The sequence below is a fragment of the Melanostigma gelatinosum genome (genome assembly GCF_949748355.1).
Source record: "Melanostigma gelatinosum genome assembly, chromosome: 18".
Lineage (NCBI taxonomy): Eukaryota > Metazoa > Chordata > Actinopteri > Perciformes > Zoarcidae > Melanostigma > Melanostigma gelatinosum.
In genome coordinates, this window is record NC_136651.1 from 14,036,114 (window position 1) to 14,062,478 (window position 26,365).

Below are 26,365 nucleotides of genomic sequence, written 5' to 3' on the forward strand. Positions count from 1 at the left end.
ATGCGGTTGAACAGCGAAGATGTGCAGGTATAGTCTACAGGCCGAGCGTATATCCCTTTCCATGTACTGTGACAGACCTCATTCATTAAGGTCAATATTTATCCAGTCCTCCAGGCTCCCTGTGGATCCTCTTCTCATCTATTTCATCACTCCTTTGAGTCTCTCTGTGTAAGCGTGTGTTCGGAATATACATTTATATTTCCACACAGTTAGCAACTAATGTGTGTGTTTGTGTCTGTGCATGTGTGTAGCCCCCGTGTATCTCCTTGCTGGCAGAGAAAGGAGGGCAGTTTGGCACCTTTGCCAAATTCTTGTTGCTCATCTTCTCCAGCACTGTTCTGGTGGAGAATAGTTCTCCCAACGCTGCTGATGATGCCAAATGTGCTTTGTAAAATCTGATGAGATTTGTTGAAGCAATATGTTGTGTTGTGAATTTTAAAAAGTTACTTTTTCAAAAAAAAAAAACACCATGGAGCTTATTAGGTTCCATTCTTTGTTGGCAGTGTATCAGCAGTGCCATCTTTTCAATGGTAATTTTTGAAAAAGTATATAGTTTGTGGTAGTGGTGCATTGGATTGTGCATATTATTTGGTGTTCATGGTGCTTTGATCTGATAAACGACGCGATAAACTTGTGGAATATGAAGCTCAGTGAAGTTCAGTCAGGAAGGCTCTCTTTACACTCATAATCTCTCAGTCTCTCTCTCCCTGTCTATACTTTATCAGCTGATTGTGGGTGTTCACCTTAAGCTAACCAACCAGATTCTCCACGGCTTCCTTAAACCAATCACATCGTTGCTGTCAAACTTTAAAAATGTTCTCCTCTCTGTTGCTGTCAGTTGTCATTTTAGCACAATCCAGTCAGCTCCATTCAGCCTCACAGTCACGCTCCTCATTCATCATCGTATTGCAGCAAGACCCTTCATCCCCACCGTGTTGGTGTCTGGACACCAGGGGGATTAAGCCTGACTTCAGCATCATTACCCCTCTGTTGTTTTACTTCACAAAGGAGTCCAATCGCCACAGACCTTTCACTATTCATTTATTATGCATCAGTAATACACTGTTGTTCATTCTAATGAAGGCCCTCCGGATTTAAATTGTATTGTGGTAATTATGTTTTGAATGAAAGACAAAGACATGAGATAAATATGGGTTGGGTTTTGTTATAATTTAAAGAGGTTTTATGGGAATTACTTTAGTGATTGTTTTCTTTTTTTAGATCTTTGAAAAAAGAGCTGTGTTTCATGTTAATCTAAAAAATTCACTAAAACCACAAATGTCAACTTGCTGGTGATGCTAGAGGAGTAAGGGCTGCATGAAGAGAGCACACGCACAACAGGCACACAACATCACTTAACCTCTGTTATCCATGCACCTTTCAAGCTGCTGAAATACCAGTTCATCACACAGGTAATACTGTCAAATGTGGTGAAATGTGAACCTCTGATATGCTGACCTTTTGGGTTTACTGAGGTTGTGACCGTCAAGCTGATATTATTGAGAAAGGATTTCTTATAGAATTTGAAGCAAAATGTGAGCTCTCTCTCCTCTCCTGAGAGTGAGAGTGATGCAGACAAGGCTAACAGCTCAGTAGACTCCAATTAGAGGGAGGCGTGAGCGAGCCTCTCACCTACTCGGCGGATGGCTGTTACACTGTAAGAAAAGTCAGTGAATTTTACGGTGATAAACTGTTAAATCACAACAGTAAGAGACCGTAAATTGTAAATCGGTTATATTCAGTTTATCGGACAGTGAAACACCGTAAATACAAATATCAGCTAAAACAATAATTTGTGCATGTATTTCTTGTATAGAATACATTTTGTCACTGTTAAATGTACTACGCATTGTACTGATAACGGAAATACACCGTAATATGAAAAATAATCCATACCGTACATTTTGCACTCATTTCTTTTAAAACATACATTTGGTTACTGTTAAATGTACGGACCACTGTGCTGCCAACGGAGAAATAACACATTATACATTTAACAGGCAGCCTCGTATGTTTTGCATTTATTATTCGTATAAAATACATTTTGTCACTGTTAAATGTACTAAACATTGTACTGATAACGAAAATGCACCGTAATATGAAAAAAGATCCATACCGTGATTTTTGCATTCATTACTTTTAAGAAATACACTGTGTTACTGTTAAATGTACGGACCATTGCACTGCCAATGGAGGTAAAACGCATCATACATTAAACAGCCGGCCCCGTATTTTTTGCATTTATTATTCGTAAAATAGTCGGTATCTCACTGTTAAATGTACTAAACATTGTACTGTAACGGAAATACACCGTAATATGAACAAAAATCCATACCGTGATTTTTGCATTCATTACTTTTAAATATTACATTGTGTTACTGTTAAATGTACGGACCATTGCACTGCCAATGGAGGTAAAATTCACAATACATTCAACTGCCAGCCCCGTAGTTTTTGCATTTATCGTTCGTAATATATGCAGTTTGTCACAGTTAAATGTACTAAGCATTGTACTTGTAACGGAATTACACTGTAATATGAACACAAATCCATACCGTGATTTTTGCATTCATTACTTTTAAAAAATACATTTGGTTACTGTTAAATGTACGGACCATTGCCCTGATAATGGAGGTAAAATGCATCATACATTCAACTGCCAGCCCCGTAGTTTTTGCATCTATTATTCGTAGAATATGCAGTTTGTCATTGTTAAATGTACTAAACATTGTACTGGTAACGGAAATACACCGTAATATGAACAAAAATCCTGACCGTGATTTTTGCATTCATTACTTTTAAAGAATACATTGTGTTACTGTTAAATGTACGGACCATTGCACTGCCAATTGAGGTAAAATTCACAATACATTCAACTGCCAGCCCCGTAGTTTTTCCATCTATCATTCGTAAAATATGCAGTTTGTCACAGTTAAATGTACTAAACATTGTACTTGTAACGGAATTACACTGTAATATGAACACAAATCCATACCGTGATTTTTGCATTCATTACTTTTAAGAAATACAGCCAGCCCCGTATTTTTTTCATTTATTGTTCGTAAAATATTCAGTTTGTTAAATGTACTAAACATTGTACTGGTAACAGAAATACACTGTAATATGAACAAAAATCCATACCGTGATTCTTGCATTTGAATGGGAAATTCCAAACACTTTTCCCATAGTGAACTATGGATTTTTTACCTAATTCAGCCTAAATACCCATAGAAAACAATGGGCTAGGACCCTGGAATTTTTACAGTCAATCGACCTTTGGCCAAAGATCAAGTGGTATGAAAATCAATGGGAAATTCCAAACACTTTTCCCATAGTGAACTAAGGATATTTGACCCAATTCAGCCTAAATACCCATAGAAAACAATGGCTAGGACCCTGACATTTTCACAGTCATTCCACCTTTGCCCACAGATTAAATGATGCGAATATCAGTTGGAAATTGATTGTTTATTTCACCTAACATCAAGGATTCTAACCCAATGGTACTTATGATCCGAAATGGCCTTTTCTCTCAATTTTTACTCTTTAAATCAAAGTAAAGATTTGAATCCTTTTCCTCCTTAAAGAGGGGCTAGTGAATATAAATTCCCCCAAATTCTGCGGCCGTAGATGCAAGCTAAGTGTTATGTGGGAGTTCGCAGGTAGGACCCAAACGCAAGACCACAGGAGACAGAAGTTTACTATGAACAGGTTTTATTTCGATTGGGTGAAGGTGTGGAGCCCGTGGTCCGACACCAGAGTGGCAGAGCGACGGTGTGAGGCCCGTGGCTCGACACCGGAGGGCTGGCAGCTTGACGGCGAGAGTAGTCCGTGTCACACAAGGAGGGCAGCGCGGCGGAGTGTAATCCGTACACACAAGGCGGGCAGAGGACGCCACGGGGTTGACGCGGGTGAAAGACGGTACGACCTGACAACCCCAGACTGCAGGGCCAGAGCTTATGTAGTGCCAGCAGCCTCATTAGTGGGCCCTGAGTCTGGTGTGTCAGGCAGCAGGAGGTGATCAGCTGGAGTGTCCTCAGCTGTGCACACTCAAGGGTGTGGCCATGGGAGGCGTCAGGTCAGACAGGGATCCTGGATCCTGACACTAAGGTCCCCAAACACAGCCCCAAAGGTCAAAATTGAGGCATATTGCCTTATCTTTCGGCCTGTTTTTGGAAAGTGAGAAACGGCCCATTAAATCTGAGAGAAAGGTTGAAACTGCCTGAATTTTGCATAAATCATTCCCCTGTGATAACATGATGCAGGATCTAAAGCAAGATCTCTGCAGACCCTTGGGAAAGCTAACTTCTGTTAGCAGCATGCTAATGACTTGAATCCAATTGAGCCTTAAAGAGGGTCCTCTTTTGTCCATCATATGTGAATATTAGGACAACAAGCCATTTCCAAGTTTTTTCAAATGCACCCAACAGAGATGATTCGAACCAGATGGCACTTATTTTCCCAAATGGCCGAAAGCCAGTTTTCACCAGTCTTTTCTCTAACTTTTTATACTTTAAATCAGGGTAGAGATTTGACTCATTTTCTCCTTGGGAAACCCTCATCACCATTACCTACCTATAATCTGGACTTCGTAGCTGCAAGTTAAGGTCCCCAAAAACAGCCCCAAAGGGCTTAATTGATGCCTTAGTCCCTTATATGAGTGGATTTTTTGACATATGCAAGAATTGCCATAATCTCTCAAATATGGGTCCCAGAACCCACAGATTAGCGAGCAGCATGTCCAGCGGCGTTGGCAGACCTACAGAGCGGCCCCGTCTGAAGTCACGTTAACCTAATTCATGATATAGATTAGACCGGACCGTGTACGTTTTAGTGATCTGTTTTACCGTTAATTCGGAAAAACCAAAATACGGAAATACCATGGTATTCTGGTTTTTCGTTTCAAACCAAGAACGGGAAAACGGAAATGGGCGGTCGTATTTCCGTTTTTCGTTCTGAATTCAAAAATGGAAAAACCAAGAACCAAAGTCAAATAAGGTCCGTGTACGTTTTAGTCATCTGTTTTACCGTTCAGTCAAAAAATACGGAAATACGGAAATGCCATGGTATTCTCGTTTTTCGTTTTTGCAAATCCCTTTTTTGTTTTTTCATTTAAAACGAGACAGAGCACAGCAGGTAACCGGGAAAGAAGAATATTTCAAGAACTTTATACATTAATTAATTAATCTGGGCCGATGGGAGTGCCTTAGCATCAGTAGTTGACTATATGCTGTTTAATATTCATTTATCTATGTACACAGCAATAATTAAGTTTTCGATTAATCGGTGCATTTGATGCAATACAGTTTGTGATATAGTTTAATCAAAGTAATTTTCGTGTTCAGAGTTGTAGGCACTGATATTTATTTTTCAGCCGACGCGCCGGAACCCAAGGGGATTCAGTACGACCTCGACCATCACCGGTACAACTATGTCGACGCCGTCTGCTACGAGAACAAACTGCACTGGTTTGCCAAATATTTCCCCTATCTGGTGCTACTCCACACCCTTATCTTCTTGGCCTGCAGTAACTTCTGGTTCAAGTTCCCCCGCACAAGCTCTAAACTGGAGCACTTTGTCTCCATCCTCCTCAAGTGCTTTGACTCCCCGTGGACAACCAGGGCTTTGTCTGAGACGGTGGTGGAGGAGAGCGACCCCAAGCCTTTGGGGAAGATGAACGGCTCGACAGACAAGAAGGCCTCGTGTGTGAGCGAGGACGTTGAGGCTAGCGTGCCCATGCTCCAGCGAACAAAGTCCAGGATTGAACAAGGAATAATCGATCGCTCAGAAACTGGGGTTTTGGATAAAAAGGAAGGGGAGCAGGCCAAGGCTCTTTTTGAGAAGGTGAAGAAGTTCAGGATCCACGTAGAGGAGGGTGACATCGTGTACCGTCTTTACATATGTCAGACCATCATCAAAGTAATCAATTTCATACTGATAATCAGCTACACAGCCTACTATGTACGCTACATCAGGTTCAGTGTGGTGTGCACGGTGAACATTCAGAAACTTACAGGGTACAGCACGTTCTATTGTGCTCACCCGTTAGCAACTATTTTCAAGATTTTGGCGTGTTTCTACATCAGCCTGGTGGTGGTTTACGGTCTCATCTGCATGTACACTCTTTGTTGGATGGTCAGCCATTCCCTCAAACGATACTCCTTCGAATCGATCCATGAGGAAAGCAGCTACAGCGACATCCCCGACCTGAAGAACGACTTTGCCTTCATGCTCCACATGATCGATCAGTACGACCCTCTGTACTCCAAGCGCTTCGCTGTGTTCCTGTCCGAGGTGAGCGAGAACAAGCTGCGGCAGCTGAACCTGAACAACGAGTGGACGCTGGGGAAGCTGAGGCAGCGCATCACCAAGAACTCGCAGGAAAAGCTGGAGCTGCATCTGTTCTTGCTCAGCGGGATCCCGGACACGGTGTTTGACCTGGTCGAGCTGGAAGTGCTCAAGCTGGAGCTCATCCCCGACGTGACCATCCTGAGGGAGATGTGGCTCTACCACACGCCGGCTAAAATTGAGGCGCCAGCTCTCGCTTTCCTGAGAGAGAACCTGAAGTCTCTCCACGTCAAGTTCACGGACATCAAGAAGATCCCGCTGTGGATCTACAGCCTGAAGAACCTCAGCGAGCTGCACCTGACCGGGAACCTGAGCGCCGAGAATAACCGCTACATCGTCATCGACGGGCTCCGGGAGCTCAAGAGGCTCAAGGTGCTCCGTCTGAAAAGCAACCTGACCAAGTTGCCACAGGTGGTGACGGATGTGGGTGTGCACCTCCAGAAGCTCTCCATCAACAACGAGGGCACCAAGCTGATGGTGCTCAACAGCCTGAAGAAGATGGTCAACCTGACGGAGCTCGAGCTCGTTCGCTGCGACCTCGAACGCATTCCGCACTCCATCTACAGTTTGTACAACCTGGAGGAGATCGACCTGAAGGACAACAACCTGAAGACGATCAAGGAGATCATCAGCTTCCATCACCTGCACCGGCTCGTGTGCCTGAAGCTGTGGTACAACCAGATCGCCTACATCCCCATGCAGATCGGAATGCTCACCAACATGGAGAGGCTGTATCTGAACTGCAACAAGATAGAGAGAATGCCCAGTCAGCTGTTCTTCTGCCGCAAGCTGCGCTTCTTGGACCTGAGTCACAACAACCTGACCAGCATCCACGCCGACGTGGGCTTCCTCCAGAACCTGCAGTACTTTGCTGTGACGGCAAACCGGGTGAGAGGAAAACAAATCCATTAAATCTGAACCCTCATTCTCATTTCCTTTGTTCTTAGAGAGGTCATCCATCTCCGCCAATATATTCTACAGTCATGTGTGAATAACATTCGCTCAAAGGCCAGATAAAAATTCACTAAAACCACAAATGTCAACTTGCTGGTGATGCTAGAGGAGTAAGGGCTGCATGAAGAGAGCACACGCACAACAGGCACACAACATCACTTAACCTCTGTTATCCATGCACCTTTCAAGCTGCTGAAATACCAGTTCATCACACAGGTAATACTGTCAAATGTGGTGAAATGTGAACCTCTGATATGCTGACCTTTTGGGTTTACTGAGGTTGTGACCGTCAAGCTGATATTATTGAGAAAGGATTTCTTATAGAATTTGAAGCAAAATGTGAGCTCTCTCTCCTCTCCTGAGAGTGATGCAGACAAGGCTAACAGCTCAGTAGACTCCAATTAGAGGGAGGCGTGAGCGAGCCTCTCACCTACTCGGCGGATGGCTGTTACACTGTAAGAAAAGTCAGTGAATTTTACGGTGATAAACTGTTAAATCACAACAGTAAGAGACCGTAAATTGTAAATCGGTTATATTCAGTTTATCGGACAGTGAAACACCGTAAATACAAATATCAGCTAAAACAATAATTTGTGCATGTATTTCTTGTATAGAATACATTTTGTCACTGTTAAATGTACTACGCATTGTACTGATAACGGAAATACACCGTAATATGAAAAATAATCCATACCGTACATTTTGCACTCATTTCTTTTAAAACATACATTTGGTTACTGTTAAATGTACGGACCACTGTGCTGCCAACGGAGAAATAACACATTATACATTTAACAGGCAGCCTCGTATGTTTTGCATTTATTATTCGTATAAAATACATTTTGTCACTGTTAAATGTACTAAACATTGTACTGATAACGAAAATGCACCGTAATATGAAAAAAGATCCATACCGTGATTTTTGCATTCATTACTTTTAAGAAATACACTGTGTTACTGTTAAATGTACGGACCATTGCACTGCCAATGGAGGTAAAACGCATCATACATTAAACAGCCGGCCCCGTATTTTTTGCATTTATTATTCGTAAAATAGTCGGTATCTCACTGTTAAATGTACTAAACATTGTACTGTAACGGAAATACACCGTAATATGAACAAAAATCCATACCGTGATTTTTGCATTCATTACTTTTAAATATTACATTGTGTTACTGTTAAATGTACGGACCATTGCACTGCCAATGGAGGTAAAATTCACAATACATTCAACTGCCAGCCCCGTAGTTTTTGCATTTATCGTTCGTAATATATGCAGTTTGTCACAGTTAAATGTACTAAGCATTGTACTTGTAACGGAATTACACTGTAATATGAACACAAATCCATACCGTGATTTTTGCATTCATTACTTTTAAAAAATACATTTGGTTACTGTTAAATGTACGGACCATTGCCCTGATAATGGAGGTAAAATGCATCATACATTCAACTGCCAGCCCCGTAGTTTTTGCATCTATTATTCGTAGAATATGCAGTTTGTCATTGTTAAATGTACTAAACATTGTACTGGTAACGGAAATACACCGTAATATGAACAAAAATCCTGACCGTGATTTTTGCATTCATTACTTTTAAAGAATACATTGTGTTACTGTTAAATGTACGGACCATTGCACTGCCAATTGAGGTAAAATTCACAATACATTCAACTGCCAGCCCCGTAGTTTTTCCATCTATCATTCGTAAAATATGCAGTTTGTCACAGTTAAATGTACTAAACATTGTACTTGTAACGGAATTACACTGTAATATGAACACAAATCCATACCGTGATTTTTGCATTCATTACTTTTAAGAAATACAGCCAGCCCCGTATTTTTTTCATTTATTGTTCGTAAAATATTCAGTTTGTTAAATGTACTAAACATTGTACTGGTAACAGAAATACACTGTAATATGAACAAAAATCCATACCGTGATTCTTGCATTTGAATGGGAAATTCCAAACACTTTTCCCATAGTGAACTATGGATTTTTTACCTAATTCAGCCTAAATACCCATAGAAAACAATGGGCTAGGACCCTGGAATTTTTACAGTCAATCGACCTTTGGCCAAAGATCAAGTGGTATGAAAATCAATGGGAAATTCCAAACACTTTTCCCATAGTGAACTAAGGATATTTGACCCAATTCAGCCTAAATACCCATAGAAAACAATGGCTAGGACCCTGACATTTTCACAGTCATTCCACCTTTGCCCACAGATTAAATGATGCGAATATCAGTTGGAAATTGATTGTTTATTTCACCTAACATCAAGGATTCTAACCCAATGGTACTTATGATCCGAAATGGCCTTTTCTCTCAATTTTTACTCTTTAAATCAAAGTAGAGATTTGAATCCTTTTCCTCCTTAAAGAGGGGCTAGTGAATATAAATTCCCCCAAATTCTGCGGCCGTAGATGCAAGCTAAGTGTTATGTGGGAGTTCGCAGGTAGGACCCAAACGCAAGACCACAGGAGACAGAAGTTTACTATGAACAGGTTTTATTTCGATTGGGTGAAGGTGTGGAGTGTTGTGAAAAAATGTGCTGTAGCTGTTTTTTCACACTTAGAGCAGGTTTAAGAATGAAACAGAAGCTCTCAGAGGCGTATAGTTTAAATCAAAAGCAATAGGTTTATTTATCGAACAAAGTTATTCAGCCAACACAATTAAACATGCATGGGCTCTAATGATTTCCCTCTCAGAGGTCCACCATAAGACACGCTTAAACACATCAGCATCATCCTTAATATATGGGGTCCGCCCCTTGCTACACATTGGCCAAAGTCAAAGATGCAGGCGTGGCACGTTTGTACGTTATGACACCTGGGTGGAGGCCGTGAATGTCCATTCACCTTTGGCCCCTCCCAATAGGCGTTGGTTTCCGTCAGTGTGAGTGAGAGTTTGAGGCGAGAGGACCTGGGAAAGAGTGTGTGGAGAAAGCCGGGCTCAGCTGGGCGTTGGCCCTCGCTTGAATCTCACTGTCTATTGTGTCTTCCTTATCTTCTCTAAAGATGGCTGCCTGTTCTTTTGTGACGCAGTTAAATAAGTAACCTCTCACCTGCTTCTCTCTGGCCTTGCTGTGTTGTGAGCACTGTATAAGTGGTTAATAGTGCTGCATAAGATAATGGTTATTAAAACTACAAATATACTAGTGATTAATTAAACTGTATATATAAGCTAGTTGCTGATTAAGCTGTATATAAGCTAGCTGTTGAATAAACTGTATATAAGCTAGTTGCTACTTAAAGCTGCATATAAACTAGCTGCTGATTAAGCTGTATATGAGCTAATTGCTGATTAAAACTGTATATATGCTAATTTTATCAACAAATCCCTCTCTTGACGTCTGAAGGACGTCACTTTCTTTACTTTCCTACCCTGTTCACACGCTGGTGTCTTCCTCTGCCTCTCCTGACCCTACCAGGCTGTTCTGCTCTTCCCATACTGGGTAAGCTCCATAAGGAGGGGGTGGTAATGGTTCCTTGGAGAGGGCAGTGGTGATGAGACGGCCAACCAAAGAACGAATACAGGGTATTATACAACATCCACATGAGACCAATATTGCAATGAACACACCCACTGACACTGCTATTGACAAGATCAGGTGCTTCCATTTTCCAAACATGTTTTCCATCCAATCTCCAAATGGATTGTTCACACCTGATGCTTCCTGCATTTCGTTTGACAGTGCCCTCAGACTATTCAGTGCTTTTGTGACTGAACCGTCCGGCGCAGTATTGTTGGGGATGACAGTGCAACACAGGTCTCCAAACATTGAGCAAACACCTCCTTTTTCAGCAAGCAACATGTCCAAAGCCATTCTGTTTTGTACAGTAATCAAAGAAGTAGGGGCCAGCTGCTCAGCCAGACCCTCTATTGCATCCCTAGTATGATTAGCCAAACGAAGAACATTGTAATGCACATAATTGATACGATCAACATTTTTATTCACAGTTATCCATGGAATAATACTTGCGACACTCTCAAAACCTGCTGCAATTTGGTCTACCAATTTGTATTCATTAGGCACTCCTCTGGGCACTCCGATAGCATCTATGTAAGTTGGACCTCTGTCCAGGCTGAACTCAGCTTCAGCTGCTCTTTTAGCTAAGATATGTCTGCGTCTGCGTTGGGTCAGGCTTTGTACTTTGTTTTGGTCCTGTACTATTTTGTCTCCCACTAAGGTAAGTGGCATTGCCAGCCTCACCATAGCACAGACTCCTATTGTAGATGGTGGTATGTTAGTGAATAAGCGCAGACCCCCACAGTAGTAGAATAGCCCTCCCCTAGCCCAAGAACCTATCTCTGAGCCTGGTCGTGTCATGTTGCACCAGTCTTCTGGCACACTACCTAGGTGGATTTGAGCTCTATCGTTGGTGAAATGGTAACAGACATATCTGGATCCTAGTCCTTTGTAAGCTTTGAAATAACCTACTGCAGTTTGGTTGTCAATCGGTGGGAATATGGATGCCAGAGTAGTGCAATGTGGTGGAGTAGCCATTTTAGTCATTTTTGTCATGCACGCGTATCCTGTTGGGTCAGATTCAGGATATAGTGGTGCTGGTTCGGTGAACATAGCTGGTCTAGCTGCAGCACAAGCTACACAGCCACTCATTTTGTTTTTTATAGCATTATCAACAATCCAATTTAACCATACATTGTCGCTTCCTTGTCCTGTAGCTAATTGAATCACCTGTTGGGGAGTCCATTTAGAAAAGTCTTCTGATAAGACAGTAGGTGGGTCTGGTGGTAGCGGTTGTCTGTGCGGAATTATGTTTATTTGAATTCCTACTCTCGGGTCTTTGCCTGGGACGTCCACTAATAGGGCGAACCATATTATGTTTTTTCCTGTGCTGCTTTTGGTGACGTTGTTTAGGGACAGAGATAAGGGATTGGCTGTTGCTGAAAAGTCTCGTTGGAAGTCTATTTTGTCCCATAAGGTCCTTCTCGGACTTTCCCCTCGCATTGTTGGCTTCCACCGCCCTGTGTACTTAGTTACCGCCCCCCAGGAATGACAAAACGCTATGGACGGGACGTTCACGTAATTCTCACATCTGTTGACTATGGCATTGTCAGCACACAAATACACAGCACGACCTCTCCATGCTCTTGGTCTTCTTCCACAGTTAATCACATCACACAAATCAAAAGTAAAAACGGTTTTGCTCCCCTGGGTGTAGTTTAAGGTCAGATATGCACGACACGCTTTTGGTGGTGGCTTGTATGCCGGTTCTGAGGCATCTCTTTTTTGCCTAACCTTCCCTCTCTCGAGGTCGTTTTGAGTTTTGTTCACATCCTCGCCGCTTGTTGTCAGATTGAAGCTTGGATGACTCTCAAACCTTGTCAGATTTGGCATTTTCACATCCTTGCCACTTGTTGTCAGATTGCAGCTTGGATGACTCTCAAACCCTGTCAGATTTGGCATTGCCTCTGGCAGACAGTCATAGTTTCCGCTAGTTGGTTTGTTCACTGTTTTGTCCCCCATTTTCAATCCCAAAGTCAAGAATATCACAAATGCCACACCCAAACCCAATAGGACCCACCCAGTTCTTTTACCTATCCCCATGTCTTTCCAGGTACCTGGAGTGGGATGAATCCCCTGTGGCTGGATGTCTGTTTCCCCCAACAGATTACACTCACACTCCATTTTGCGCCAGATCACCTCGGACCTCTGCTAAGGGTCTGGAACGCTCAGATGCTGGGGCACAATGTGACAGGTGGTGCCAAGGTGCTCCTGATTTACCTATGACCTGGACCGAGTGTGAAGTAACCTCCTTCACTTCGTACGGCCCTGTCCACCTGGGGTCAGTCCACTTTCTCTTGTGAACTTTGACCCTGACCCAGTCACCCACTCGGATGAGATTTTTTACTTCCTCCTGGTCAGCTGCACTGGTCCGCAGGACCTGTTTGGAGAGAGCCTCCGTGAGAGTGATTAACGCAGTCATATATGCCTTCATTTCAACTTGCTGCACATCTAAAGCAGGAATATGACTACTGTCTCTTGGAGGACCAGGCATTTGCCTCCCTGTCATTAACTCATGTGGTGAAAGATGCGTCTCATTTCCTTGTGCGCTCCTCATTGCCATTAGAGCTAATGGTAAGGCTTCAACCCATGTCAGCTTTGATGCCGCACATGTCTTTGCTATTTTTGATTTTAGCGTCTGATTTGCCCTCTCTACCAGTCCTTGTGACTGTGGATGATACACTGATCCATATCTATGTCTGATTCCTAGTCTGGCTTCCACTTCCTGCAAATGCTTATTACTGAAATGTGAACCATTATCGGACCTTATGCATCTAGGAACACCATAGCGAGGTATTAGTTCTGTTTGCAGCCACTTTATTACTGTCTGTGCGTCTTCTTTTTTAGTTGGGATTGCCTCTACCCACTTTGAGAATCTGTCAACCATTACCAAAATGTATCTTTTTCCTTGTACTCTGTTATCATGTCCCATGTCAGTAAAGTCTATGCTGATGTCTTGGAAGCAGGCTGATGGTACAGGATAAGAGCCCATAGGTGTCTTGTACGGTTTCTTCACATTGTGATCCCCACAGGTGGTGCATTCGTCGCAGAAGAGGGACACCATGCTTTCCATGCGTGGGTGCCACCACAGTGCTTCCACCCTTTGTAATGTTCCTTTCTTTCCTTCGTGCGTCGGTCCATGTGCCTCTGGTATCAGTGAGACACATAATTCTGCTGGTGATACCACTCTGCCATCATGGGATCTCCAAAGTCCACTTTCTCCTTTTGTTGCTCCTTTCCTTTGCCATTCAGACCATTCGTATGGTCCAGCCTTCTTCTGTATCTCAATCAGTGTTTCTTCAGTGATTTCGGGTTCTTGTATGGCTATTTTCAGAACCATCTGTTTTGGTCTGTATCCTCCTACTTCTTTAGCAGCTTCATCTGCCTTGTCGTTTCCCACACTTATTCTGGTCTTTGCCTTGCCATCATGTCCTTTGCATTTCATGATTGCCACTCTTTTTGGTAGCTTCATAGCTTCCACCAGTGCCATGATTTCCTTCTTGTGTTTGATGGGTGCGTCCATTGATGTTGTGTATCCTCTTCTTCGCCACATGGGCCCATCAACGTGAGCTGCTCCATGTGCGTAAGCAGAATCTGTGAAGATGTTTACAGATTTTCCTTCTGCTATTTTCAAGGCTTGTATGAGCGCTTCGACTTCTGCCAGTTGTGCTGATGCTGGTTGAGGTAGGATACCTGATGCTACTATTGTGTGTTCCATGTCTTCGAATTGTCTCACCACAGCATAGGATGCTGTGTTTCCGTCCTCTCCTTTGTAGCAACATCCATCCGTGTATAACCACATTTCTGCTCCTGGGATTGGTGTATTTCCCAGGTCTGGCCTTAGTTTGTTTTCAATGATTGCTCTTGCTTCACAGCTGTGTGGTTGATCTTCTTGTCCTTGTTGTAGTGATGACGCCATATTGATTCCTCCTGTTTCATAGACAATATGTGGTCTTGTGCATTCTCTTTGAATTTTCGATTTTCTTGCAGCTCCGAATGTGAATTCTTTGCTGAGGAGGAATGCAGCCACACCATGATGTGTGTGGATTTTCAGAGGGTGGCACATGACAATGTGGGATGTTTTCTCGATCGCCTTTGCAATTGCCGCCATGTGTCTTGTACAGGTGGATTGGCCAACTTCAACTGGGTCCAGTTTTGATGAGTGATACATGAGTACCACTCTTTCTCCCCCTTTTTTCTGATACAAAACTGCATTTACCATCCCTCCTTTTTGTTCAGAAACATCTAGGTGAAAAGGGAGTAAATAGTCTGGAGCTTGAAGAGCCGAGGCATGTGACAAAGTCTGTTTGAGTTTGGTGAACGCGTCTTCAGCGTCTTGTGTCCACACCAGTGGGGCAGAGGTGTTTCTAGTTCCTGGTTCCTTGAGCAGGCTTCTGAGACAGGTGGTGAGGTCAGTGTAGTCTGGAATGTGACTACGAGAGTAGCCTGTTAGACCCAGGAATGACAGCATATGTCCCACGGTGATAGGTCTGTCATGATGGAGAATGCTGTCTCTGTGGGCTGTGCTTACAGCCAGGCCGCTAGATGAGAGAGTGCGACCCAGGAATGTGACTTGTCTCCTACATGTTTGGACCTTGGTCTTCTTAACTTTGTAGCCTTTTGAGGCTAACAGCAGCAGCAGAGTCTCAGTGGCCTCCAGGCAGGTGGCAGAAGATGGGGCAGCAATCAGGAGGTCATCCACATATTGTATGAGGACGACACCATCCGGCACCTCTATATCAGACAAGTGTAGTCTGAGATGATGGTTGAACAAACCTGGAGAACAACGAAAGCCTTGTGGCAGGCGAGAGTAGGTGTATTGCTGGTCGTTGAATGTGAAAGCAAACAGTGTCTGTGAGTCTTTGTCCAGAGGGATGCTGAAGAAGGCGTTAGCGAGGTCAATTACTGTGAAATATGAGTGTTGTGGGCTGAGATTTGTTAAGGCAATATGTGGATCTGGAACTGGATATGACGCCGGCTGTGTGGCATCATTGATTGGTCGAAAATCTTGTACCATCCGCCAGCCTGTGTTGTTTCCGGCCTTCTGCACTGGCAATATCGCTGTATTGTATGGTGATCGAGTTTTCACCAACACTCCAGCTTGTAACAGACCTGCAATGGTCGGAGCGATGCCTGCGATTTGTTCTGGCTTTAGTTTGTACTGTGGATGCCAGATAGGAGGTGCAAATGGATCCAACAGCGTCACCTTCACAGGTTTGACCGTTGCCAATTTTCCCACATCATAAGGGCCAGTCGTCCATAGTGTCGCAGGCACGCCGTCCAATAGAGCTTGAGTTGCAGGATGGTCAGTGCATGGTTTACCATGATGGCGTGGCAGTGGTAAATGTTCAGGTAGTGTGTGTTCTTTGGTAGAGATGATCCATCGCCACATATCTTCTTCTGTTGCCTTCAGCAGTCCTGCTGTATCTGTGTGTGTCCATGACAGAGTATGTGCTCTTTTAATCATGGGGCCGAGTCCTCTGGCCTCTTGTCCAAATCCAACCGCTAGGGTGACGTGTGGAGCAGATTCTTTGCTGAGACCATACCACTTGGTCTGATAATCATCCAATATCACTGCTGCTGCCACGCCTTCTTTTCCACAATACACATCATGACATATTATTTGTGGAGTTAGGTGTGCCATATTGATGTCCCAATCTTCAGCATATGGGCAGTCCGGATCGTCCGTGACATTCATAGTGCAGTGCACATATGGTAGAGGAGTTTTATATGGATGCAGTCTTTGGATCTGTTCTCTGTGTATGTTGAACCAGAATTGAATTGTTGGTGTGCTTGGTCCTGTGGCTAGACATCTCAGCCAGTACACTTCTTCATCCAATGATTCCACATTAATGGATGTTTGTGGCATAGATAGTATTCGCACAGGCATTGATAGTGTGCTTGCAGGGGGAGGGTCCAGTGAGACCTGGACCCCTTCGTTGTTTAGCCATATTGTTAGACCGAATTTAGTCATCAGATCGCGGCCCAGTAGGTTTACTGGGCAGTTTGGCGCTGATAGGAAGCTGTGTGACCATTGTTGACTTCCAATTTGGACATTTAAAGGTTTAGTGCACCACTGGCGTTCTGGCGCGCCTGAGACCCCAACCACTGACACATATTTAGATGACAGGACCTGTGGAGACGTGAGGCTGGAATATGTTGCCCCTGTGTCCACCAAAAATGTGTGTGCCTGTCCGTTTATTGTGCAAGTGAGAGTTGGCTCACTTGCTAGTCCAAATTTCATGATGCCGGTGCCAGGTGGTTGTGGGGTGTCCTAGTAGGGATAATAGTTATTCGCCCACTGAGCTTGTAGTGCCTGGTTGACATTTTCTCCGGAGCTAGGATCATTTTGCGTCCATTGCTCAGTGCCTCCTAGTGGCGCCTGGTATGGCTGTCCAGCTTGATTCTGGTTTCGTGGATCCTGAAAGCCTCCTCTTCCTCTCTGATAATTTCCTCTTCCTCTGGGTCCTCTTCCTCTTCCACGTGTTGGGCCTTGTTGATGTGACAGGTCACGTGTGTGACAGTTACGTGAGTAGTGGCCTGGTTTTCCACAGGTGTAGCAGTAGAAAGTGCCTCCTTGGCCACCCCCTTGATCACCTCCTCTTTGTCCTCCTCTTTGGTTTTGTTGCCATGGCTGCTGCACCATTACAGGGACCACTTGTGCTGCTAGTGGTTCCAGTTGAGCCATCTGCTTCTTTTTGTCCTTTGCAATCTTTTGGGCCGTGTCCAGGTCAGACAGCTGTCTCTTCATCAGTGCCACTTGCAGTGCCTTGAGCTCCACATCTGATGCTTCTGCAGCTGTTCTGTGTTTATCATAGTGATGCAGTACATGTTCTCTCCATGCAGATTGAGTGAAGGAGGCGATGGCCACAGTGTTTTCAATCGCCTCTCTTACCTTTGCAGGCAATCCTTTGGTCACCATGCTTCTCCAGAGTGCCATTGATGTCTGAGATGCATCTGGGGATTCTCTAAATGTTGTTCTCCATACTTGCTCAGCGCGAGCTAAGAGATCTGCAGCAGGCTCCCCAGGCTTGGCCATGAAGGTTGACATTTGGCTGTGGTCTGTTGGGGTGGGGTACTCTCTTCTTAAGGCCTGATGTAGTAACAGCCTGACACCGCCTATGGGCGTGGGGTCAGGCGCGTTTGTGGTTCCTGCTACGGCTTCAAGCTTTTTCAGTGTGTGTGGGTCAGATGCTCTGGCCAGCAGGCCTCTGTAGTCACCAAGTGCCAGTTTGTGGGACTTTGTATATTTATCTAGCTCTTCTAGCCATGGCTCTGCTCCTGAAGACAGTGAAGGAAGGGCAGTCAGCAGTGTTGACATGTCCATGAAGGAGAAGGGAATAAATGCCATCTGGTGAGGGGCTGCAGCTGTTGGAGCTGGTCTGAGTGGCATCTGACATGAGTTAGGCCCATATTGTTGTCCACTGCGCGTTGTTGATGGGGCTGTGGCATATCCGGTGAAATTTCCATTTAGCGTTAGCCTCTGTACTTCATGTGTTTGTGGCCATTTGTGTTCGTTGGCTGGCTGTGCAGCTAGCTCGATCAGCTCCTTCTCTTCCTCTGTACCAGGAACCCACAGGTCCGCTTGTGGTATAGCATATCCACTAGCCTCCATGTAAGGCGTATAGCTTGTTGCTGCTGCATGTTCTTTTTCCAGCTGTTCGAGCTCCTCCAGTTGTTGTTCCAGGGTTTGAATATCCTCTTGTGTGTCGTCTTTTTGTCTGTGTTGGTAACGGTCTCTGATTGAGTTGCTCACTCTGTGCCGAGTTTCGAGTGGGGCTGTCAATGCGAAAGCATCGAAGCGTGGCTCATTGTGTGCGTCGACAATTAGTGTAGGTGTAGTTTCAGGTCCGGGTGTGTTTCGCAGCCCTAGGGCGCTCAGTTGAGTCATCAGGTATCCCACAGTCTTCTCAACTTGCTTCGCTCTTTTTCTTCTCTCCTTTTCCTCTACTGAGACAGGTATCTGCAGCTCTCCTTCATCTACTGCGAAGATGCCTTTCAGGAACCCCTTTGATACTGGTCTTACTGGAGCCTGAATGAAAGGGTTATTTGTGGGCACATAATCAGGAGGGGGAGGTGGGAGATCCGGGTGCAGTTGGCTTTGTTCATGTTCATGCATGTCTTTGTGTTGCGGTGGCAGGTCAGGATACAGGTTGCTGTGTTCATGCTTGGGCTTGTCATTGTCGATAGGGGTGAATGGGTTGTCGGCATATGAGGGAGGGGCAGTGGATGAGGGTGTTAGGGCCGGGAACATGCCTCCGCTGTGTTTGGCGGCCTCTAGTGGTGAACGTGCTGCTTCAGCATCCAGCTCCATTGCGTTCCATGGCTCTTTGCCAGCCCGCTCCATCCATCTCTTCTCGATTCCAGTGAGAATCAGCTTGCTGCCCATCCTGTTGTTATCAAAATCGAAGCACCTTTTAAGATAAGGCCAGACGCCTTTTTCTGCAGCTGCGTTGTTTCTTGCTGTTCTTTTTCCCATGTTTAGATATCTTGGATTTCTGTCCTGCCATTCGTTCTTCTTCTCTTCACAGTGTCTCATCACTTCCCTGTTCATCTGTTGTACCATCTCTTCTGAAGGGGAACAATTCAGCCGTTCTCCATCCCAAATGGCTTTATCTTTCCATCTTTTTATCAATCGTTGGTAGGCGTGTTGTTCCACTGGCCAAAGTTTGCTTCGTCCATTAATCCTGCTCTGTTCCTGGACAGCATTCTCCAAGATGCTCAGATAAGAGGAGAATTTCTCCGCCATGATGGGTGTTTCTGTAACATGCAATGAGAGTCTGAAATCAGTATTCCCAAATGTCCACACGATGGAGCCAAAACTCCTGTCCATTGTTCCTGTTGCAGTTCTTGAATAGGCCACAGAAAAGCCAACATGCAGGACAAATGTTTTTTTTTTTTTTTTTTCAAAAGCACCAGCAGAGGGAGCCAACGCTCCTCCCAAGTTTCCTGGTGTCTGGTTGAACTCAAATCAATGTCATTCACACTGCTGCATGTCTTAAAACCTGCTTTTCTCTGTAATATGTGTGTGTGTGAAATGATGATCTATTTTATTATTAACACTTTATGGTGAAGAGGACGAAAACAGTACAGTTATAGAGTTATTTCGAAGTCTCTGTGTGAACGGACACAAAAGCTCGTCCATTATACTAATGTGGCAATTTTCAGCCATAATCTTATGGTTTTAGCAAGCATTACCGTGCAGAGGTCACTGATCTTTATTCTGTTGTACGAGAGAATGACGGAGTGCTTCTCTCGGCGTTTTAAACCTTCATACAGTGACCTCACAACTCCGCATATAAGCATTACAAGTATAACGCATATTATTTAACAGTGTATGAATATATGTTATTTACAAATCTGCCTATATATCCCTGCTAGGTGTGAAATGCTATGTTTTGATTACTCAAGCAATGGCTTGTAACTAAATAGTTTATAAGGCAGAGAGAGACAACCTTGCCCCCACCTTTTTAAATATCTTCCGCTAACTGTCTTTGTAAGTGGACACAAAGCAAGGCCGCATCTGTGTTTTTTATCAGGAGTAGTCAAATCCTCCCTAATATTCCCACCGCCAGTCTTGACTAAATGAATAGAAGATTTGTAGCAGCTGTTAACCTTGTATATTCATAATTTTAGCGACTGTCTGGCTGGAACAATAGAAGCTGTGTATCGGCTTTAAAACTTTTTTTTTTTTTTTTTTTTTTTCTCTCTCTCTGGCTGCATGAGTGACTGCTGTGTTTCCGCATTACACTTTGCTAACGATCCCTAAGGAACACAATTTTTCCAATAAATTTAACTACGCCAGTAAAACTGACACTTATATTAACCCTCAGCTGTCTCTCAGCATATTCTAGTGATTTATGTGTGTGTGTGAATGTAACAGTCGTGTATAATGTGTGTTTTTCCTACTCTGGACACCAACCTTTGAAACAACACACCAACATTTTCAAACACCAAGCACGGCCTCAGCTGGCTGTCTCTAACACACAAAGAAACTCAGAAACAGCATAAACTCTGAACCAGGTCTCAGCGCTTACATATATGCTCCAAATAATCGCATTCATTTAAACGAAATCGAATCCATACACAGCCGTGGTTATGTACGCTTCAAACATGCACTTTCATTCAAACAAAATTGCAACACACTGCCATTTTTAAATGCGCAGAGATCACCAATGCGGTAAAGGAATCTTTAGAAACACAGTCAAACAAATAAACAAAAGTTAAAACGTACAGCTCAGCAAATAGTCACCCGCATTCATACTAGATAATCAAAACACACGCTGCCGTGTCTTTAAGCATAAATCAGTCACAAGCACGGAGTCACCCGCATTCCTACTAGATAATCAAAACACACGCTGCCGTGTCTTTAAGCATAAATCAGTCACAAGCACGGAGTCACCCGCATTCCTACTAGATAATCAAAACACACGCTGCCGTCTCTTTAAGCATAAATCAGTCACGAACACGGAGATGTACAGCTCTTTTTTACACACTCATCACATTCCATCAGCAAGCTTCTTTTTCTCTCAACCTCATCAAACAGACTGGAGCGCTACTGACCGTTCGATCACAACGCAAATGACAAACAGCTTTTTAGCAACCAAAAAACAGTCAGATTATAAAGGATTCTTTCCCTATTCCTGGACAGCTAATCCACTTTATCAAACTAAACAAACAGACACCTCTTGGACGCCTGCGCAAATGACAACTGCTTCTCAGCAAACAAACACAGTAAACACCAATTAAAACCAAATTTGAAATGCGCACAATTCACAAATACGGTCTAGTATGTAATTAATACCTTTACAAATGCAGTGAAACAATGAACACACATTAGAACATACACGGCTGTCTCTTTAAATGTAAATCAGTCAGAAGCACGGCACTCGGATGAGCTGACTCTTTTTTTTTCTTTTTTTTTAGACACACATTTATCAGGAACGCATTGTAACAGCAATTTGTCTTTTATCTCGATCTCATCAAACAGACTGTGTACCGCTGATCTCTCGACCACGATACAAATGAAAAACAAATGCTTTTTCAGCAAACAATCAGTCAGATTATAATAATTTCTGTCCCTATCTTACACACATATCAAAGAGCTCTGCTTCTTTAATACATCACAACGGCCGCTGCTTTTTGTCAAAAACAATGTTACAGCCGGGAGCCGATCCCGGACCTACCGCGTCAAAGACTGTTATTTTAACCACTACTCCATCAGGGTAGAACGTAAATAATACAATTTAACTGCTTTTTATCCTAGGTCATCTCTGGACCTGTACACGTTCTGGCCATTTTCATTAATCTCGTCCGTTATTAACAACACACCGATATAATCAACTTCTGTGCTCTCGTCCAGAAACTCCGTCGAGGAAACTCTAATCAGAGTAACACTATTTTTCACTGAATCGCTACACACGAGTTGATGTCCGAAGACTCGATGCTCTTAATACGGGAATCCCGCAGTCAGTTTTCTCAATACAGTTTATCAATGACATCAATGACATATACATATATCCCCGTCATGTTATGCAATTTCTTCGTAGCCCAAAACATCCCATAAGTACGTTAGAAATCACGCCTTTTGCAACATGAATTTGAGTGTTCAGCGTGGAGCGCGTGTCTGCGAGCAAATGCGTTACACGGCTCACAACACCTCACATCGACGCTATCACAAGTGCGTAATTTCTCGCCTTTATTTGACGTTTTCTGATGGGCTCATTCATACATATTCACAGAACCCCCCAAATGGCTGTATAACAACTCTGTTGCTGTGTGTTTAATCTTTACAATTACTCTATTTCTAAGCAAATACTTACAGTTCGGACAGTCTGAGCACAATTTAGAATATTTCTATGAATACAATGTTGCAGAATTCAGTTAAATAGGTCTCTGCCTCACCTTGAGATGTGCACCGGTGCTGTCTCAGACTCCCCGACTGCAATTTCGCTCCGATGGCAATTATCGGGTTCCCAGCCTCGAAGGGAGTGATGCGCCGTTATCTGGAATCAAAAGGAGAGGCCTGTTAACATTCTAACCTGAAGCTCTGTATCGTATCAGATCACGTCGGGGTCACCACTTTGTTGTGAAAAAATGTGCTGTAGCTGTTTTTTCACACTTAGAGCAGGTTTAAGAATGAAACAGAAGCTCTCAGAGGCGTATAGTTTAAATCAAAAGCAATAGGTTTATTTATCGAACAAAGTTATTCAGCCAACACAATTAAACATGCATGGGCTCTAATGATTTCCCTCTCAGAGGTCCACCATAAGACACGCTTAAACACATCAGCATCATCCTTAATATATGGGGTCCGCCCCTTGCTACACATTGGCCAAAGTCAAAGATGCAGGCGTGGCACGTTTGTACGTTATGACACCTGGGTGGAGGCCGTGAATGTCCATTCACCTTTGGCCCCTCCCAATAGGCGTTGGTTTCCGTCAGTGTGAGTGAGAGTTTGAGGCGAGAGGACCTGGGAAAGAGTGTGTGGAGAAAGCCGGGCTCAGCTGGGCGTTGGCCCTCGCTTGAATCTCACTGTCTATTGTGTCTTCCTTATCTTCTCTAAAGATGGCTGCCTGTTCTTTTGTGACGCAGTTAAATAAGTAACCTCTCACCTGCTTCTCTCTGGCCTTGCTGTGTTGTGAGCACTGTATAAGTGGTTAATAGTGCTGCATAAGATAATGGTTATTAAAACTACAAATATACTAGTGATTAATTAAACTGTATATATAAGCTAGTTGCTGATTAAGCTGTATATAAGCTAGCTGTTGAATAAACTGTATATAAGCTAGTTGCTACTTAAAGCTGCATATAAACTAGCTGCTGATTAAGCTGTATATGAGCTAATTGCTGATTAAAACTGTATATATGCTAATTTTATCAACAGGAGCCCGTGGTCCGACACCAGAGTGGCAGAGCGACGGTGTGAGGCCCGTGGCTCGACACCGGAGGGCTGGCAGCTTGACGGCGAGAGTAGTCCGTGTCACACAAGGAGGGCAGCGCGGCGGAGTGTAATCCGTACACACAAGGCGGGCAGAGGACGCCACGGGGTTGACGCGGGTGAAAGACGGTACGACCTGACAACCCCAGACTGCAGGGCCAGAGCTTATGTAGTGCCAGCAGCCTCATTAGTGGGCCCTGAGTCTGGTGTGTCAGGCAGCAGGAGGTGATCAGCTGGAGTGTCCTCAGCTGTGCACACTCAAGGGTGTGGCCATGGGAGGCGTCAGGTCAGACAGGGATCCTGGATCCTGACACTAAGGTCCCCAAACACAGCCCCAAAGGTCAAAATTGAGGCATATTGCCTTATCTTTCGGCCTGTTTTTGGAAAGTGAGAAACGGCCCATTAAATCTGAGAGAAAGGTTGAAACTGCCTGAATTTTGCATAAATCATTCCCCTGTGATAACATGATGCAGGATCTAAAGCAAGATCTCTGCAGACCCTTGGGAAAGCTAACTTCTGTTAGCAGCATGCTAATGACTTGAATCCAATTGAGCCTTAAAGAGGGTCCTCTTTTGTCCATCATATGTGAATATTAGGACAACAAGCCATTTCCAAGTTTTTTCAAATGCACCCAACAGAGATGATTCGAACCAGATGGCACTTATTTTCCCAAATGGCCGAAAGCCAGTTTTCACCAGTCTTTTCTCTAACTTTTTATACTTTAAATCAGGGTAGAGATTTGACTCATTTTCTCCTTGGGAAACCCTCATCACCATTACCTACCTATAATCTGGACTTCGTAGCTGCAAGTTAAGGTCCCCAAAAACAGCCCCAAAGGGCTTAATTGATGCCTTAGTCCCTTATATGAGTGGATTTTTTGACATATGCAAGAATTGCCATAATCTCTCAAATATGGGTCCCAGAACCCACAGATTAGCGAGCAGCATGTCCAGCGGCGTTGGCAGACCTACAGAGCGGCCCCGTCTGAAGTCACGTTAACCTAATTCATGATATAGATTAGACCGGACCGTGTACGTTTTAGTGATCTGTTTTACCGTTAATTCGGAAAAACCAAAATACGGAAATACCATGGTATTCTGGTTTTTCGTTTCAAACCAAGAACGGGAAAACGGAAATGGGCGGTCGTATTTCCGTTTTTCGTTCTGAATTCAAAAATGGAAAAACCAAGAACCAAAGTCAAATAAGGTCCGTGTACGTTTTAGTCATCTGTTTTACCGTTCAGTCAAAAAATACGGAAATACGGAAATGCCATGGTATTCTCGTTTTTCGTTTTTGCAAATCCCTTTTTTGTTTTTTCATTTAAAACGAGACAGAGCACAGCAGGTAACCGGGAAAGAAGAATATTTCAAGAACTTTATACATTAATTAATTAATCTGGGCCGATGGGAGTGCCTTAGCATCAGTAGTTGACTATATGCTGTTTAATATTCATTTATCTATGTACACAGCAATAATTAAGTTTTCGATTAATCGGTGCATTTGATGCAATACAGTTTGTGATATAGTTTAATCAAAGTAATTTTCGTGTTCAGAGTTGTAGGCACTGATATTTATTTTTCAGCCGACGCGCCGGAACCCAAGGGGATTCAGTACGACCTCGACCATCACCGGTACAACTATGTCGACGCCGTCTGCTACGAGAACAAACTGCACTGGTTTGCCAAATATTTCCCCTATCTGGTGCTACTCCACACCCTTATCTTCTTGGCCTGCAGTAACTTCTGGTTCAAGTTCCCCCGCACAAGCTCTAAACTGGAGCACTTTGTCTCCATCCTCCTCAAGTGCTTTGACTCCCCGTGGACAACCAGGGCTTTGTCTGAGACGGTGGTGGAGGAGAGCGACCCCAAGCCTTTGGGGAAGATGAACGGCTCGACAGACAAGAAGGCCTCGTGTGTGAGCGAGGACGTTGAGGCTAGCGTGCCCATGCTCCAGCGAACAAAGTCCAGGATTGAACAAGGAATAATCGATCGCTCAGAAACTGGGGTTTTGGATAAAAAGGAAGGGGAGCAGGCCAAGGCTCTTTTTGAGAAGGTGAAGAAGTTCAGGATCCACGTAGAGGAGGGTGACATCGTGTACCGTCTTTACATATGTCAGACCATCATCAAAGTAATCAATTTCATACTGATAATCAGCTACACAGCCTACTATGTACGCTACATCAGGTTCAGTGTGGTGTGCACGGTGAACATTCAGAAACTTACAGGGTACAGCACGTTCTATTGTGCTCACCCGTTAGCAACTCTTTTCAAGATTTTGGCGTGTTTCTACATCAGCCTGGTGGTGGTTTATGGTCTCATCTGCATGTACACTCTGATCTGTTTTACCGTTAATTCGGAAAAACCAAAATACGGAAATACCATGGTATTCTGGTTTTTCGTTTCAAACCAAGAACGGGAAAACGGAAATGGGCGGTCGTATTTCCGTTTTTCGTTCTGAATTCAAAAATGGAAAAACCAAGAACCAAAGTCAAATAAGGTCCGTGTACGTTTTAGTCATCTGTTTTACCGTTCAGTCAAAAAATACGGAAATACGGAAATGCCATGGTATTCTCGTTTTTCATTTTTGCAA

The 26,365-nt window shown here is 43.8% G+C and overlaps 1 protein-coding gene across 1 annotated transcript in view; it reads left to right on the plus strand.

Moving 5' to 3' along the window:
- LOC306792338 (volume-regulated anion channel subunit LRRC8A-like) overlaps positions 1-26,365 on the plus strand; it is a gene marked incomplete at both ends in the record, with an annotated part of 29,297 nt that continues 2,932 nt past the window's right edge. Inside the window, 5 exons of the mRNA XM_079289410.1 lie at positions 1-27; positions 252-388; positions 5,346-7,236; positions 7,296-7,299; positions 25,359-26,100. Of these exons, the coding sequence (XP_079145536.1) occupies positions 1-27; positions 252-388; positions 5,346-7,236; positions 7,296-7,299; positions 25,359-26,100 (2,801 nt within the window). The remainder of the gene's footprint in view (positions 28-251; positions 389-5,345; positions 7,237-7,295; positions 7,300-25,358; positions 26,101-26,365) is intronic.